The following is an 18944-nucleotide window of genomic DNA, read 5'->3' as shown; positions in this document are numbered from 1 at the left end:
GTGTTTAGCACCCCATTTCAGAAAGACAATCTTCTACCTTACGGGAATATTAAAGAAATATACTGTACACAAGGAACTTCATAACTCAGTCTAATAATGATCAATTTTATTTTGATTGAATTTTCGTGACAGAAAAAGATCGGGGTAGTCTATATCGGAGAGACAGTCACAAGTTTTATGCATAAATACATCTTTCTGGATAGGATGTTGAATGTAAGATATAAGAATAAAGACATGCATTCACATTTAGTAGTCAAGTATAATTTTATTTATATCGAGTCGCCATATTGAATGTATTGAGCAGTACCGGCTGGTGGTCAAAATAACGAGTGTGCAACAATCTCTATTTCGACTTACTGTATACACTTATATGTATTTATCTTAATTTGAGACTCGCCTAGTGACGAAATATGAAATCCATACGACATTCCTTCCTACTGCAGAACTTTTCAGTTATCCTGGTGTTAAACGTTAAACCCCTCCATCTTGGACATCATACTCTTTTCTATTGACAGTATTGCAAGGGCAGTGAGGTGATGCGATTCAAGCAAGAAAAATATCTTTCTGGCTCAGCATTGGTCATTGGTGTTGTAACCAAAATATTTAACAACTTCGTTACTTCACAGAATTGATCCTGTGAATTGTTGGAAGCTATGTATTGTAACAATTGAACAGCTCCATCTATATTTCGAAAGTCAGGTCTTCCATATAGAACTCCTAGTTGTGTCTTTCCACTCTTTTGTTCAGTATAGCTGTTGACAGCAACTTCAAGTTTGCGTTCAGGAAAATTATGGGAAAAATTGTCAAAAAAATATGCTGTTTAACAATTTTGTTGCGTCTAGGTAGCTTAAAGACTGGAAACAATGAGTAGTTTCCTGAATTATACGGTCACATACTTCCTTGGCTGCAATTTTCTGGGATTCCATTTTCCGTCGCTTGCTGACTGATCCAGGAGGAACCTAAAAAAACTGGTAGATGGCAGCAGCAGTCGGACATTTGAATTACCAAATACATTGTACATAGTTCCGAGTTCTTCCACAAACAAGCATTCTTCCTTTACGTTTTGCTTTTGCAATCTCTAAGCTATGTTGTGCTGAAGCTGACTACAGCATTTTCCCGCGTAAAAATAGCCAATCAGAGCAGTGATTTCAGCTTCGCACATGCGCATTAATTGTCTATATTCTCATGTAGAGTTCTGAGTAGCACAACATACCCCCTGAGGCACCAAAGAGCGAAGACTAAACACTCTATAACGCGTCATGAACATAAGCACGGGAAATTGTCAAATGATAGATCAGATACTATGGTATTGCAGATACATTATTTGAGCAAAAATTATGATTATGCTCTAGCACTGCAGCACATAAGGCCCGCCCCTGGTATTGAGAGTAAATATATCAGTTGCTATAGTAACTGTCGTCCTCTATAGCTTGCTACCTGTTGCTTATATACCTGCTGCCATTTGCGCTGCTTGTGTCTCGACATTTTGAATTTTGTCTCTTCACTCAACTTCAATCGAGATTGTAGTCTGGTTCGTTACGAATCATTTGGCACTACTGGGAATGTTATATTGCTTCACATTTTCGAATTACGCTGCCCCACGACTTGCCAATTTGTGGCTCAACTTCTCCTTCCCGCATAACACTAAATGACGTCACCTGCTCCAAATCAAGGTCATTGATCCTTCGACTGTCAATTGCCGTTTATTTCATTTGAAATATACCTTGTAGTTCAGAAATTATATGCACAACAAACACTCTAAGCCTATTTTTGGCTTGTTCGGTAAGTGTCCATGTCTCACACCTGTAGAACACCACCTGTCGAATTATGACGCAGTACACAGTTTAAGCCTTTTCAGAGGCTGGAGGATTTAAATAACTTGTTACAGTTTGAGAATTTATTTCCAGGAATGAAGAAGTAATAAGATTAACAATAGGAGTAATCGTAATTAAAATTTTTGCAGTATAATGTCCCTTTTGTTTACGATATGCTTTTGTGTTGGCATCTAGGCTGATCCTCGCCGTGAAAACTATGTGATGGATAAAAGCAAAAATTCCGGCGTCAATGTGGAAATCAAGGATGAGCCAGATAGTGGCGATGATGATGATGACGAATATGAACTGAAGATTGATGATTCTGAGGATGAGAATGGTGAAAATGTTGCCCAAAAGTCACATGGTCAAACATCTTTTGATTTGGCATCAAATAAGAAGGATGTAAGTATTTGATGAATTGTTAATATTTATATTAAAAAGGTGGTATTTGTGTATCTTATTTATTATCCATGTTATACAAGTATGTTATTATTCGGTTGAGAAGCTTTTGTCATCTAGTCTGCTGTCAAAAAATCTAAAAGTTAGAATTTATAAAACAGTTATATTACCGGTTGTTCTGTATGGTTGTGAAACTTTGACTCTCACTTTGAGAGAGGAACAGAGATTAAGGGTGTTTGAGAATAAAGTTCTTAGGAAAATATTTGGGGCTAAGAGGGATGAAGTTACAGGAGAATGGAGAAAGTTACACAACACAGAGCTGCACGTATTGTATTCTTCACCTGACATAATTAGGAACATTAAATCCAGACGTTTGAGATGGGCAGGGCATGTAGCACGTATGGGCGAATCCAGAAATGCACATAGAGTGTTAGTTGGGAGGCCGGAGGGAAAAAGACCTTTGGGGAGGCCGAGACGTAGATGGGAAGATAGTATTAAAATGGATTTGAGGGAGGTGGGATATGATGATAGAGACTGGATTAATCTTGCTCAGGATAGGGATCAATAGCTGGCTTATGTGAGGGCGGCAATGAACCTCCGGGTTCCTTAAAAGCCAATAAGTAAGTAGTAAGTAAGTAAGTATACAAATATGACCAGATCTTTAGGTAAAGTCGCGTGTAATATTGTCTTACAGAATTATAAATTTCTTAAGAATATGTTGATAAGTAAATGGCTCTTGTGTCCAATGGCAAGAGACAAACTACAATGATTGACAACTTTTTAAGACACTAATATGTTAATTTTGAGATTGATTGCAATCAATGAGGGAAGTGAGATGGTATGTGACGGTATGGAATACCACCACTGGTTTCTATGGCCAGAAAACATATCATTAGTGAAAAATGACATACCGTCACTGCAAAAATGTGATCGTAAAAATTTGTTTTCTTCACAGCAAAGAGTACTATCTGTTTGCTTCGTAAATCTAAAAAACAGCCTTCTGGAATTGTATTCAGTGTGCATTTAGACACGCTTATTTGATAAGCTGGAATGCTTACAACGATAGTATTTGAAGTATAAAAGGCTGTGGTCTGTGGCTTGTGGTGGCCATTGTTGCCAATTTAGTGACTGTGTCATTTTTTGTTGCACTTTCTATTAATAATTAAGTAAGGCACTTTGAAGCTTTAACATTATTTTAAATGATAAGTCTCAAAGGACATTGTAAAAATATGATCTAATAAATAACTGAAGTAACTTGGTTGCATAAGCTTCAAAGAGTCACGTTACTGACTGCTCTAAACAATTTATTATATACATCATTTATGTCTATGTTGTAAGAGAGGGGGTATGTCTTTTTTTAAATCGAGGTATGCCAGAGGAAAATTTTGGGGTAGCATACCGCCTCTGGTTTTTTTCCCCACTTCCCTCACTGATTGCAATTGATATTGATTTCCAAGAAAATAGGAATATAAAATAGTTATTTATGGTACTTGTGAGGTAAGTGCATCTTTATTGCACGAGTGGAAAGATCACGCTTACAAGTACCATATGTAATTTTATCCATGACCATAACGAAAAATTATGTTTTATAAAAGAAAATATGTTGAAAATAAGTCCTCATGTAATCACATACCCATGGCATGGATTTTAGAATCAATACGTGTACTAGGTAGGTCATGATGTAGGAGGCCATGATTAGTGAAGAATGGTATCTAAGGCGTTGGATAAATAACAAATTATAATTAATTATAAAATTTTAATATACATTTTTTCACTTTAAACATGTATTTTCGTCTTTTTGAAGTTTCAGGGATTATTTAGAAGTGTTTCACGGGACTAATGTGATTAAAATAATTTCACATTTTACTTCTGTAAACTTAAGAGGAATATTAAAACTTAATTAATCATCGTGTCTGTTTAGCTCAGTTGGCTAACACGTGTTGTTTTAAAATCCTATAAACCCAACTTCGCAGGTTCAAGTCTCCTCGCATCCCAAAAGGTAAATTATTACAAAATTTTAAAAAGATGCATATTAGATATGGATGTAATGTACAAATTACGACGTAGCAGATAGAGAAAAGAGAAGGAGATTTATTTAAGAAATGGTAATAAAGAAGTAGAGAAAGTGACATCTAGTAACTAATATATTAACTTCTTGAGTAATAGTTGAATAGAAAAGTATACGTGTGTACCCGGGTACTAGGAAAATACTAATGAACTGTGAGATGAAGTTCAAACTGTGAGGTAAAGTCTTTATCTCACTAGTGAAATAAAGTAATGTTGAATAAAAGCCTACTTTACAAACGTAGAAATATTTAGTAAAGGCATGTTTTTCGTTATGGTCATGGATAAAATTATTAAATACTGTCACCCTTGCATATCTATGGAAGCAATTGAAAGATGTTGGAAATAAAACCTGTTATATTATTATGTACTAGCCGTACCCGTGCGCTCCGCTGCACCCGTTAGAAATAAATATAAAGTAATTACATAATTAAAATAGGACATTTGATCCAGGGAACATTCGTGTTTGATAGAAGGATAAATCGTTTAATATGTTACTTAATTTAAATTGTATCTGAAATATTAAAATGCGATCATTTTGATCCAGAGACCACTCATTTGGTGCAATGACAATTCCTTTAACATGTTTCTTAATTGTTATTACCAATTATTTTTGGAAAAGCGAAAATTAACAGAAAAATTTTGGCTACAGATTTATTGTTATGTTTATACTATATTATATTATATTATATTATATTATATTATATTATATTATATTATATTATATTATATTATATTATATTATATTATGTAAAAAGTGTGTTGATAATGGATGTACTCGAATTAGAAAGTTTTTAATTTGTTGTGGGAGCTCTTGAATCTCAGGAGGAACAGCTTTTACAACAGCGCAACATAATCTGCTTGGCTCATTACCCAATTTTTTTGCATTGCCTTTATTGCATATATATTTTATGTATTTTAACACGATTCAATTGAGCATAGTTAAAATTTGAATTATAAAATAATGGATTGCTAAGCTAACGTACTATTACTGCATACTAAATCAACACACTCTCGTTCGTTAATTCTCTGAGATAAAAATGAATATGTTCATAAACATTATTTTCAGAAATACAGGAAATGAATATACAGAATAACCTATCAAGTTTTCTGTGCATAAGAAGCTATTTTAATCTTACTTGTCCTCAATTCACTCACAAGTTACTGTAATAACATTATAGCATTATGTCCATCCAGAGAAACTACACTTTCCAATGATGAAATAATAATTAATTATACAAATCGGTTAATTTAGCTTCCGATATTACTTCATAAAACACAGAAACATTGTCTGTAGGCTATCTTTCATAGCTTTCGATTGTTGTGCCCAAGGTCCCTTATAGACGAAGTCATTTGTTTTTTATTTCAATACACGCCTTAGATGGCAGTTATTTTAATTTTAAAACTCATTTATCTCATTAAATATCAGTCCTATCAAAATTTTTCAAAGAATACAACTTATCAGAAATCATGTTTAAAGAAACTTTTGTTATGTAACATTTTTCACAAAAATCAATAATAAGCGAGATATTTTGATTTATTTAATTCAGGCCCCCTTATAACCCCCCTTTTAAATAATGTATTTTGAATGCCATATAGCCTAAAATCTACGTTACAACGAACTTACTTTATATTCCAATTTTCATCGAAATCCGTTCAGTCATTATCGTATGAAAAGGTAACAAACATACAGACAGATATACAAACAAAAATTTCAAAAAAGCGATTTTCGGTTTCGGGGTGGTTAATTATATATGTTAGGACCAATTATTTTTGGAAAATCGAAAATTACCAGAAAAATTTCGGCTACAGATTTATTATTAGTATAGATAAGCCATATTTTGTTAAAGTTCTTTTTCAAAAGTTGTACAATTACATCTAAAATGAAGTAATTGACATTTTCAGCCCAGCTGTTTAAAAAATGACAATACAATGCAAAATAGTGTTACATTTAAATTTGACATCAATAATTCTTTAATAAGAAGTACAGTATTCCGACCTGTTTGTTTCTTTATGTGGATTCCGTATTCTTCACCAAATTGTGGGTTAATCTAGAGGAAAATCTTTAATTTGGGACTCCACTTGCATTGACATTCTAGCTCCATCTCACTTGCCAAATACCTCCAGATGCGCAGCATCTGCTGCTGAATTAGCCGTGAAGAAGAAGGTCAATAAATATGCTCATCTTTTAGACAATTATATCTTTGTCCCCTTTCCTGTGGAGACCTTCGATCCTTGGAGTCATGACGCTAAAGTTTTGGTATCTCAAATCGGCCAAATTTTGATCTCCATTACTGGTGATCGTCGTTGCACTACTTATTTGCGTCAACATTTAAGTATTGCAATTCAACGCGGAAATGCAATGAGCGTTTTGGGTACTCTTCCCGAGTCCAGCCTTTGGACAAACTCTTTCTCCTGTAAATTTTTTTATTCTATGTGTAAATATTTCTGTTTAGTTAAAAAAATAAAATAAAATCAGATTTCACTGTACAGTGTATTGACGAAAGCATTCCACATATTCATATAACTTAGTTCCCCTATTTTTGAGAACCCCTTAATTTATTCACAATATAGTGTCTAAATGATACCTTTTTTCCCTCCCTTTCATTTTGAGACATAACTATACAATTTTTCTGGAAGAGAATTTTAATAATAAGTGATAAATAATTTTTATTCTAGATCTTGGAGCTTCTACACAAAGTGGAACAATCAATGGTTAATGAAGATGAAGAAGTGATGGTAGAAGTGAAGGAAGAGCCTCCTGAGAGTCCAATTTTGGAAGGAGTTCTAGGTGAAAGTAAGTACACATTGAATTCAGCATCTGTTCGTGATGATACTGTGTCTACTGTGATGTTGGAATTTGTTTCTAGAAGAAAGTCGATTTCCCATAAAATAAAAGGAAATAACGCAAAATGGCAAAAGAAAATTCTGTTCCTTTGGTCCTGAGGATATACTCCGTGAAGTTACTGTCATTGAACACCTACCATATATACGTGAATAATTCACGCACCCTAATTTTAGGAGAGGAAAAAGGGAAAAGAGAAAGGAAAGATAATTGGTTGTAATTTGTGTTTTATTTACAAGAAATTAATCCTACATAATGAAGTACTCCAAAACTAAATAAAATATCAATTTGTTTTAAGGGGCACCGAATTTTGACAAAAAAAAATGGAATTTTGGTTTTTATCGTTTTTCTATAGTTTAATACGTGTAAAATGATAATATGATTTTATTTCTTCAAATTGGCAGCTTTTAGCCCTATCTTCAGCAAAAATATTATAGTAATTCTTAATGTAAAAAATGTTATCAATGAAAAATTTTTTTTTTTCGCAACCACTCAGTGGAATTATAATAGTACATTATGCAACGAGCCTATAATGGTTGTAATTAAGACGCGAGTATATTTGCGCTCATTTCATAATTTTCATACGAGCGTCTTAATTACCATTATAGGTAAGTTTCATACGACTTTTTATGCTGGACCATATTTCTAACTTGAAATTATTCAGAAGTATTCATTTTATTCGTATCTGACTGAAGATCGGAAGTGACCTTGTGCATAGCTCGTAAATTGTGAGATGTGCACAGACGCGAAAGTATTGATTTTTTCCGAGGAACAATAATGTCATTGATCTTGATGTAATCTTGAGAATAACATGAACTAATTTTGATATAACCTGGAAATTGATTTAGAATTGAAAAACGAGATGACAAATTGAATTTATTTGAATATTATTTACAATTAACGCTAATTATTATAGTAACAGAACATAACCTTCTGCGACAGTATTGGATTTCCAGCCTCCGTGACGTTTCCCTTGTTGTCTTTCGATTGCATATCCGAGAATAATCGAAAACCTGAACTTCAATGAATAGGTGTACTTTAATGACATGCATTAAAGGACTGCTACCAGGTGTATAATTACTACATTTCGGCATGGTCGAGCATAAATTTATTTAGTCGATTCTATACATAAAAGTATGTTACGTATGCCGTATTTTTCCTACATTTGTATCTTTCATCACTTATGAGAAAAGTGCTCCCAAAATTGAGGAATTTAACATTGCATGATGTGGAAACTTTGACACCATTTTTCTGCATTTCCTTATTTTTGTGACATTGGTGCAGTTTTCTCAGAAAGTATTGTACCCAGAAGGCTGAAATTAATATACAAAATCAATGTGATGGCATTTTACACAGTAGGTTAAAAAAATTAAGATTATTTCTATCTTCAGCAAAAATAAAACATAATTTGTACTAATTCTTAATGCAAAAAAAGTTATCAGTGAATTGCTTTTCCAACCGCTCAGTGGAATTTTAAACTTATTTAACCGGTTGTATACATAAAGGTATGTTACATATGCCCTAATTTTTCTACATTTGTATCTTTTATAACTTCTGAGAAGAGTGTACTCAAAATTGAGAAATTTAACATTGTAAGATAAGGAAGTACAGTTTCCCCTTAAGAAACGTGTCGTAATCTTCACATGCTGTTGTAGAAGCATCCGAAACTCTACCTACAATAATCATTAAAAAAATAGCGCATTACAATTTGTGTCAATGTTAATATGTGCAATAAAATATGTTGTTGTTGTCTAGTGCCTTGCATTTGGCAATGAAGCCATTAGCCAAATATTAAAGTCAATAATTATATGCACCCTTATCCCTATTCATCATCACTTTCATTGTCATCACTAGCAGAAGAATCATTGTTGCCGTTGTCTTCTTTCCATAGAGAATCCAGTGTTAGAGGTGAAGCGGTACTATTATTTCAAGTAATTCGCTTAATTCCAGAAAAAATATGCATGGAGTATTCGCATATGTATGGTATATTGTCGAACGTTTAAAATGCTGTCAGATTGCTTAAATAAATAAAGGAAGGAAATGCTTATCAAACGTTATATTTTTGTGCTATGAATAATACTGAGATATGTCATTTTGATATATTACACCTTTATGTAATAGGATTAGGAAAAGTAGAGATTAACAATAGTTACATTATTTTAACATTGCGGTTATTTTATATAAATGTAAAAAATTATTAAATTATGGTTTATTTAACGATGCTCGCAACTGCCGAGTTATATCAGCGTCGCCGATGTGCTTGAATTTTGTCCCACACGAGATCTTTTACATGCCAGTAAATATACTGACATAAGCCTGTCGCATTTAAGCACACTTAAATGCCATCGACTTGGACTGGGATTGAACCCGCAACCTCGAGCACAGTCGCTATACCGACAAAGATACTCATGCCGACATGTAAATGTATGTTTTTAAGTTTAAATCAATAGTTTTTAATGTAATTTTTCGTTCTCTGAATTCTTTTCAGTGAAAAATGGTTTGTTTGATGCTGATACATTGGAAAAGCTGTGTAATCTTCTGGATAAGTCTCAGGGTTGGGTAAACCTGGCAGAGCTGTTGGACTATAGTTTCTTGGTACCTAGCATCAGAGATACTGCCAGTCCAAGCAAGATACTCTTCAACTATGCAGATGTGAGTATCTTTCATTATACATGTTCATTACAGGTTGCGTCACTGTTGACTTCCACACTTAGTTGCCAGTGACATTTAGTTTACTGTCTTTGCCATTGGATAACTCCTTATATTTCAACATTAAGATACCCATTTCTGGACTAGAAAATAAAATAATGAAGGTATGTGTAAAGCACCATATATTCTTAAGAGGTTAGGTACAGCTTACAGCAGTAAAATTTTGGAAATATTCAACATTTTTTTCCTCCATTACTATGTCTTGTAATGCAGAATAAATATGGGAAATGCCTGTTATTATTCGGTTGACAAGCTTTTATCATCCAGTCTGCTGTCAAAAAATCTGAAAGTTAGAATATATAAAACAATATTATATTACCAGTTGTTCTTTATGGTTGTGAAACTTGGACTTTCACTTTGAGAGAGGAACATAGGTTAAGGCTGTTGAGAATAAGGTGCTTAGGAAAATATTTGGGGCTAAGGGGGATGAAGTTACAGGAGAATGGAGAAAATTACACAACCCAGAGCTGCACGCATTGTATTCTTCACCTGACATAATTAGGAACATTAAATCCAAACGTTTGAGATGCGCAGGGCATGTAGCACGTATAGGCGAATCCAGAAATGCATATAGAGTGTTAGTTGGGAGGCCGGCGGGAAAAAGACCTTTAGAGAGGCCAAGAAGTAGATGGGAAGATAATATTAAAATGGATTTGAGGGAGGTGGGATATGATGGTATGAGGGCAGCAATGAACCTCTGGGTTCCTTAAAAGCCAGTAAGTAAGTATTACTGTATCTTGTACAGTAATGAAAATTAGTATGTTTATAACACTGTCCTTCTGCTATATGAAAAAAAATATTTTTACGTTTTAAATTTTTTTTTTTTTTTTTTTTTTTTTTTCAAAATTCAGTCCACTGTGTAGTGATGAAGCTTTACCCACATAATTAAAAAACTATTCAACATGTTGTTGTTGTTGTTATCTAATGCCGGGCTTTGGCAACGAAGCCATTAGCGTTCTTGCTCTCCAATATTTTTCTGTGTTGGATCCATCAGGTAGAACTTCACAGGTTATGAGATGATCTTCAGTCATTTCTTCTTCTTTGTTGCAATTTGGATTTGTGTAAATTCCTATTTTATTCAAGTGTTTGGCCAAATAATCGTGTTCTGTAAGGAGTCTGAATTTTGCTACCGCAGATTTACGTGGAATTTCTGGAATAATTTCTGTTTTTTTTTATTAAAATGCTCCATTTTTTATCTTTGGCTTTGGTACATAGTGCTTGGTTTTGCTTGATTTTATATATATTTTTAATTAGTCTTTTGATGGATGTAAAAGGTAGGCTTGTATTTGTATTCTGAAGTAAATTGGATCCTTTCTTGGCAAGAAAGTCAGCAGTTTCATTTCCAACAATTCCGCAATGTGCATGTATCCATTGCAATTGAATTCTTTTCTGTAGTTTTTGAAGTTGTTGGATCATTTTGTGACATTCTTTAATTTGGATTGACATCATTTTATATGAATTTATTGCATATAATGCTGCTTTAGAATCAGAGAGAATGACTGCATTTTGAAATTTGTCTATTCTGTATAGTAGGTGTTGGAGTGAGATATGAATAGCCATTATTTCCGCATCAAAATTTGTTGCATGATATCCTGCTGGTTGAGAAAATGAGAATAACGCACATGTAATTCCTGATCCTGAGTTGTTATCGATAGTAGACCCATCTGTGTAGATATGTAACCATTCTTCTGGTGGGTATCTATTGTTCACAGCTTCTAATGCCAGCGCTTTTAGTACAGGTTTGGAAGTTTCAGATTTTGTAACTGGTTCTTCTAAATCTAGTTGAATGTTAATCGGTTCGAAGGTAGAGGGTTTTCTCTGCTTAAAATGTTTTCTTTACTATTCAACATTCTGTGATGAAATTTTTTGTGTGTATTTATGCATGTCATATCTACAATATGATGCAAGATCACTTCTATACCTTTGATAGATTGTCTGATAAAAAATAAATTCATTTAAGAAAATGATTTTCTTCTAACAGAAAATAAAAAAAAATATTATTTATTAAGGAATGTAATTTAAAGATACGATATTGTAAACATGAGTTTCAGCAATAAAATAAAAGAGAGAGAACATGAAAAAGTTAACAAGTTTATGAGTTATCAGGGAAACGCTTCATCACTGCACAGTAAACTGCCACCATTTTGAATTTTGAAAAAAAAAATATAAACAATTTTTTTCATATAGCAGAAGGACAGTGCTTTAGACATACCAATTTTCATTATTGTACAAGATACAGTAATGGAGGAAAAATAATGTTTAATATTTCCAAAAATTTTACTGCTGTAAGCTGTACCTAGCCCCTTAAATGAACAAACAGAATAACTATATAACATATAAAAATTCTCAGTATGTTTCTTGTGAAAGGGTTGAAAACTGAAACTCCCATATCATGCATTTATGGCATATTAAAGAATTCTCCGTAAGTAATATTACTCCAGGTAAAATTTACCTGCTATTTATGATTCACACCAAAATTCATCTCTGCCATAAAATGTTATTTATTACACAGAGACATTGAAAACCAAGCAGCCAACTATATCTAATGATTAGGGCTGAAAAAAAGTATTGATTATAGATTACACTGCAACGTATGTAGAGCTCTGTATCTACAAAATGCTTGTGTGCATGCGTGACTAGTTACTGTAGTGGCTGCTTGTACAGTCCACTCCGTATGAATGAACTCATAATAGAATTTACATTTACAGGATACTTATGTTTCAAATTAAGTAACTCGGAACAAATATTAAATTTACACAAAAATATCTTCATCAATTAAGTCAAACACAATTTCCCCGTGTTCTGATTCAGTCCTCCTATTATTTGTTCTTTGTTGGATTTTTGTTTCGTCATTCTGATATAACCTCACGTCACTTAAGCAGGTCTACTATTGAGGAGAATTGAATGTCCACTCTCTCTGCTCTTTACAGACAATAGAGATACCTGACAATGTGACGCATTTTGTAAACAATGTATATAGAAATTATTTACTACCCTGATATCAACAAAATTAAATTATGACTTATTTAACAACACTACAACTGCAGAGGTTATATCAGCATCGCTGGTGTGCCATAATTTTGTCCCGCAGGAGTTCTTTTACACGCCAGTAAATCTACTGACATGAGCCTTAAATGCCATCAACCTGGGCCAGGATCGAACCCGCAACCTTGAGCATAGAAGGCCAGACCCTGATATCAATACTTTTCTTCAGTGAACTTTATTGGGAAGTACGAAGATGAATGACTTTGTTGCCAAGTGTCTGAGCATTAAAATAACTAATCATCTAACTATAAATTTACAGTTAATTGTGATGTACTGTAATGAATTGTTTCAGATACATTATTAAATTAGAATAAATTTAGTTTGCCTACAACTTGTGATCTGTGTGTTTGTAATTAAAATGATGATGTAATTTTGTTGTCTATTACAGCTGAACAGGAACGTGAGCATACAAGACATCCGTAGTTTCCTGGAGGCACTGGATGAGCACGACGCGGTTGCAACTGTGGACCTAATGCTTGCTAGACTAGTCGCAAATTCAAGCCAGACTTCATAACATTGTGTCTTTTTGTGAGAATTGTAAGAAAGACATCACAAAGTACCAAGTTTAGAAGCGACAGGCCACATCAGTTTTGCAAGACTCGTGATGTCTTATCTTCCTATATATTTTCGTTCCATTGGTACTCTAGTTTTAAGTGTATCATAACTGACAGACGTGTAGAGTTCTTATATTTCTCTGTCTTGGCAGAAACAAACAGTATGTAAATCAATATCTGAAAATATTTACAAAAATAATTTTAATCATTCAAATCACAGAGTGTTTTCTTTAAATTGTAAATTTTAAAGCTTAAAGGCCCCTCACATTTGCAGAGACTTGCCGGAGACTTTTTGTACAGACTCACCTCAGGGAGTTATGTTTGAATTGAACGATTGTCCACACACTCTCGGACTTACCTCTAGTCACAAAGAAGTCTAAGGCCGGGTGCACACACAATCAGGTGTGGCACGATGCGAATGACGTGACATTTTGTCTCATGGTACTTGTCTCCCATTGATGTCTTATTATGTGGTGCACACAATCAGACGCAGCACGACAGTCACGAGCAAACACAAGGTGCTTGAAGTTTGTTGCGAGGAGACTGTCTGATAGCTGCATTGTACTGCTCATGCGTTATATCTACAGACACTATTGTTGTTGTGTAGTGCACATTATTCATAATGGAGCTCGATGCAGATAAATTAGTTGTTTTAGTCAGTGGGGGCTCGTACCTGAAAATAATAGCATGCTAAAAATATTTTTAGACTCTCCTAATTTTTTAAGGTGAAATCCATCCGTCGACATTTTGAATCGACTTAGAATTGCCTTTAAATACTCGCTACTAAATTGGAGGCAAGGGAAGCAGAACAGAACATTTCGTATTTCGCATCCACATATCCAGTCACTGTTGTCATAAACTCTTCTGTTACATTTCCTAATGTACACATAGTTTTTACCATCCTTTACTTTCTGCACAATATTGGTGTTGGCCGCCCTAGATTTTTAATTTCTAATTTAATCTTCTATGGCTGCTTGGAGAAAGCAGTTTTGAGTAATGAATCGATGGAGTTCATCATGATATAACTATAGTATATTTTTGAAACTGTTTATAATCCCAATATTAAAACCTGTCTCTGGATTAACATACGCATTAAACTTATATTATATATTTGAATTACACTAGGCACAAAATATAGACAGACACACAGCAGAATATACATTTAAAATAACCACAGTATAGAAGATAATGAACCCCATAAACCTCCACACACTGTTTTGAAAGTGGAAATTAATCCCTATTTTAACAGACTCCCGCAAAATGGTATGCCAACATAGACCCCGTAACATGTAGATAATAAACTCAAAACTATCTGCTGAGATTATATAAAAGTAAACCTGTTTACACAAACGTTCAAAAATGTATTTCAATATGATTATATTAATGAAAAACACAAAAAGCAAAAATAAGCTACATATATAAAACGTATTTTCTTTATTTCAAAGTTATTTCTTTAGTGGTGTCTAGGCAGCACTGTTCCGTCGACTGCTACGAACCAAAGAATATAGAAGGGAAGAGCGAAAGTTTCACCAAAACAAAGTGAAGAAGAGCGTACCGCACTTCACAATAGTGAGCACGGTGTTGTGTGAAAAAGCAGGACAAAATATCAAGGAGGGGCGAGGTTAAGTGCTGTTCTGCGCATGAGCAGACATTGCTAGCCGGGCTAAATTGGGAATTAGCATGTAGAGTAAGGATGGATTCTATTGAGTCTATAGCACCAAATTACGAAAATAGGAACTATTATAAGTAGAATTTGTATTATGTGCGTTTCTTTAACAATATTATTTCGACGATAATTTTATGGCGTGCTACAGCACGTTACCACATAGGGAGCAGCCGCCACTGGTTTTAGTACAGAAAATATATGTTCCATAAAATCTTTATAACAATATCACGACAATAATGTGTTTCTAAAAATATGTGAGAAATTGCAAATGAGGTGAAAGCACCAGGTGAATAATAATATCGATAATAATAATTTGTAGTAAGCCTACTTCTGTGCTCTATCTTTCATGCATTATTGATTTAATATACTATTTTTCTTTATTGTGAGTCGTGAAGTACTCATAAACATACAAAATGACGTTTGTGCACTACATTAGTAGTATTTAATTTTAAGATTCTTTCAGTTCTACAGATTTTTAGGCGTATTAGGCATCCTTAGGAAATAATAACCAAAAATACAATGGAATTTCTCATATAGGCCTAGAAAGTCCTCTTTCATTGACGCCATTTTCTAGCCTAGGCCAGTTTTCTAACCCACGCAGCCAGCAAATCAGTTGTCACGAGCAGACCGTGTTAAGCTGTCGTGAGGCGTTGTAAAGCAAAACGTCGCGTCTCGCCTGGCCGTGTCGTGTCACGTCGCGTCTGATTCTGTGTGCACCCAGCCTAAAGAGGTCATTGAAATCATTCCTCTGTGCAGAAATGCGTGATTCTCAAATCTGTACTTTCATAGTTTGCTGCCATTTTGCTACATATAATTACTTAAAAATGAAATGTCGACCATATGCTTGCAGTATCATTTGTTTCTATGTTTGATTTTTCTCCCAATTTGGAGAGCAGCCGCAAAAGTCCGGAGGCTATCTCAAGGCCAAAAGTCTCAGTACTTTTGCCCACGACATTTGCCTGTGGGTTTAGGTTTGTACAGATTTACCTCGGTAAGTTACAGACTTACCTCCCAGTAAGTCTCTCCATGTATGGGGCCCATAAATTAGTCAACAGGCTTGTAAATTGTTTTTGTTACATTGCATAGAAACATGTAATGATTATATCTAAGAAATATAAAGTTTTATTTTTATGAAGTTATCATAGATTTTGTTTTGCGATTTTTTAATATTAAACGAATATCCTGGGAATATTATTATACTTGTATGAAGTAGTATTCTGAAAGCAATTGCCTAAAATATTATTACAAAATGCTCCACTTAGTGAAACCACGTTTCTACATTCATATATGAGTTGTTTCTTATATTTAGTTGTTTATTGTATTGTTTTTGTGTAGATGAACTACTTCTAGGACATAAATTAAAATGAATTTCGAAGAATATTGCTGCCAGCTTCCGAATTGTTGAACAGATAGATGATATTGATAATACACATTCTCGGACACTTTTTTTTTTTTTATGAAAGCCTCAGTTTCTGCTGATAGTAAAGAATCACTGTATTGATATAATATTAAACGAGCGTTTTTTAAATTTTGCAGTACTTTCATATACACATATTCTGACATCTTATATTTACTGGAACTTCTTGAAGAAATTTATAAAGTTCTTCTTTTAAGAGTAGGCTATATTATTATGTACAATATTTCGACTATACTGTAATTCAGTTGAGTCATATTTACTAGTTATGCATTAACTATACTTTTATTCTTGGGAGCTATATGTGAAAGACAAGTGAAATATAAGGAAATAATCTACAATAGTTATGCTATGCATTGACATTAGGTATTCCATTCTTCCTTCTCCCCCGGGATTCTATAATAAGACATATTTAATTTGTAATTATTTATAAAAAAATGCCTTTTCCATCATGATCTCATGCACTTTTATTTGCTAGATCTTCACAAATCCTCTTCTGTTCGTTTGTCCAGTCTGAAAAAAATTGAGCAGATCCTTTCTTTTCTGCAAGAGATATTTGTCTTTCATAAAAATGTATATAGTATTAAATATTTCTTTTATATTTTTTTTAATCATTGAATATTTATATAGCAAAGCAGAACTTTAGATGGCACAGAACACTTTAGTTTTGTAATTATAGTATAGTAACATTATCCTTTACCATTTTACTAAGTAAGTTGATTGCAGTTGTGTGTATATATAATTCATTTTACTCTTATAATGTTTAGTTTTCACATTGGAGGTATAATTATACCAGTGTGCATTACCTACTTCTTATTTATGGGTAAGAAGTATATCACATAAGCTTGTACAAATATATATTTATTTAATAAACTGGATCTTCAAATCTAATTCATAGTTTTTAAATTTCACGAATGGATGAATGAATGTTTGCGAGCAACGCATTTTGGCACCTTGATCTGATTTTCAGACATAGGATACATGCTGATTACATGATGTCCACCGTAAATAGTGTGTGGTATTTTCCAAGATTATAGATTGGTGAGAATTTCTTGTAGTAACTGATTTTTAATTTTGTCTTGCAATCTCTGGTCCGTTTTTCTGCATTTGATGGGATGTGTTCTGTTGTTTAGTTTTCCATTGAACTTTTTTTTTATATATATATATATATATATATATATATATACATAATGAGTACTGATAACACTGGTCAACAAGACCACGATAAGGACCATGGCAAAGATAACAAATACCATAATAAGGACCATGACAACAAAGACAACAAATACCATAATAAGAACCATGACAAAGACAACAAATACCACGATGAGGACTATGAAAAAACAAGAATGATAAGGACCATTATAGTAAACAGGACCATGATAAGAACCACGACAAGGATCACGATAAGGAACATAACAAAGACACAAGATCCACTAAGAGGATAAGGACCACGAAAAGGATAAAGACAAGGACCACTATAATGATTACAACATGGACAACAAGCACCACGACAAGGATCACGATAATAATCATGACATGGACTACAATAAGGACCACGAGGACCATGAAAGCACCATGATATGGACCATGACAAAGACAACAAAGAGCATGGTAGGATAAGGACAACGAAATGGACCACGACATGTGTTACGACAAGAACCACGAAGATAACGACAGAGACCACAAGGACAATGATATTGACCACAATAAGGATTACGACATGGAACACTACAAGGACAATGAAAATTACCACGAAATGATCACGATAAGAATCACTACAAGGACAATGACAGTGATCGCAATAAGGATCACGAGAAGGACCCTGTGAGGACAATGATGACCATGAAATGATCACGATAAGGACAATGACGATGACAATGATAAAGATTCCGATAAGGACCACTACAAGGACAATGACTGACCACGATAAGGACCACTATGAGGGCAATAACTGACCACGATAAGGACAAGGACAGTGACCACTACAAGGACCACTACATGAACATTGACCATGACAAGGACACTGCCAATGACCACAATAAATATCACATGGACTGCTACAAGGACAAGGACAGTGATCGCAATAAGAATCACGATAAGGACCACAAGGACAATGATACTGACCATGATAAGGACCACTACAAGGACAATGGCAGTGACCACGATTAGTATCACGACATGGACCACTACTAGGACAATGACAGTGACCACAATAAGGATCACTATAAGAATCAGGACTACGATAAGGACTGTGAGAAAGACAACAAGAACCACTATAATTATCACGATAAAGACAACAACAACCATTATAAGGACCACAATAAGGACAAGAACAAAGAAAACGAAGACACCATAAAGAACACGACATGGAATACAAGTACCGTACAAGTACAAACCTAGTAGTTGATACAGGATCGTTAAATAACGAACT

At 34.0% G+C, this 18944-nt stretch overlaps 1 protein-coding gene across 3 annotated transcripts in view; it reads left to right on the top strand.

Moving 5' to 3' along the window:
* Positions 1-17401, top strand: part of LOC138701757 (nuclear factor NF-kappa-B p110 subunit-like) — a 116192-nt gene extending 98791 nt beyond the window's left edge. For 2 of the 3 annotated variants that reach the window (XM_069828985.1, XM_069828984.1), the window contains exons 17-20: positions 2010-2216; positions 6957-7074; positions 9611-9774; positions 13265-17401. In XM_069828985.1, the coding sequence (XP_069685086.1) occupies positions 2010-2216; positions 6957-7074; positions 9611-9774; positions 13265-13390 (615 nt within the window). In that variant the 3' untranslated portion in view covers positions 13391-17401. The remainder of the gene's footprint in view (positions 1-2009; positions 2217-6956; positions 7075-9610; positions 9775-13264) is intronic. The other variant, XR_011332682.1, reaches the window with a different exon arrangement.
* Positions 17402-18944: the final 1543 nt, after the last annotated feature.

Source organism: Periplaneta americana, chromosome 6 (genome assembly GCF_040183065.1).
Source record: "Periplaneta americana isolate PAMFEO1 chromosome 6, P.americana_PAMFEO1_priV1, whole genome shotgun sequence".
Lineage (NCBI taxonomy): Eukaryota > Metazoa > Arthropoda > Insecta > Blattodea > Blattidae > Periplaneta > Periplaneta americana.
This window is presented reverse-complemented; position numbering and strand designations above follow the sequence as displayed.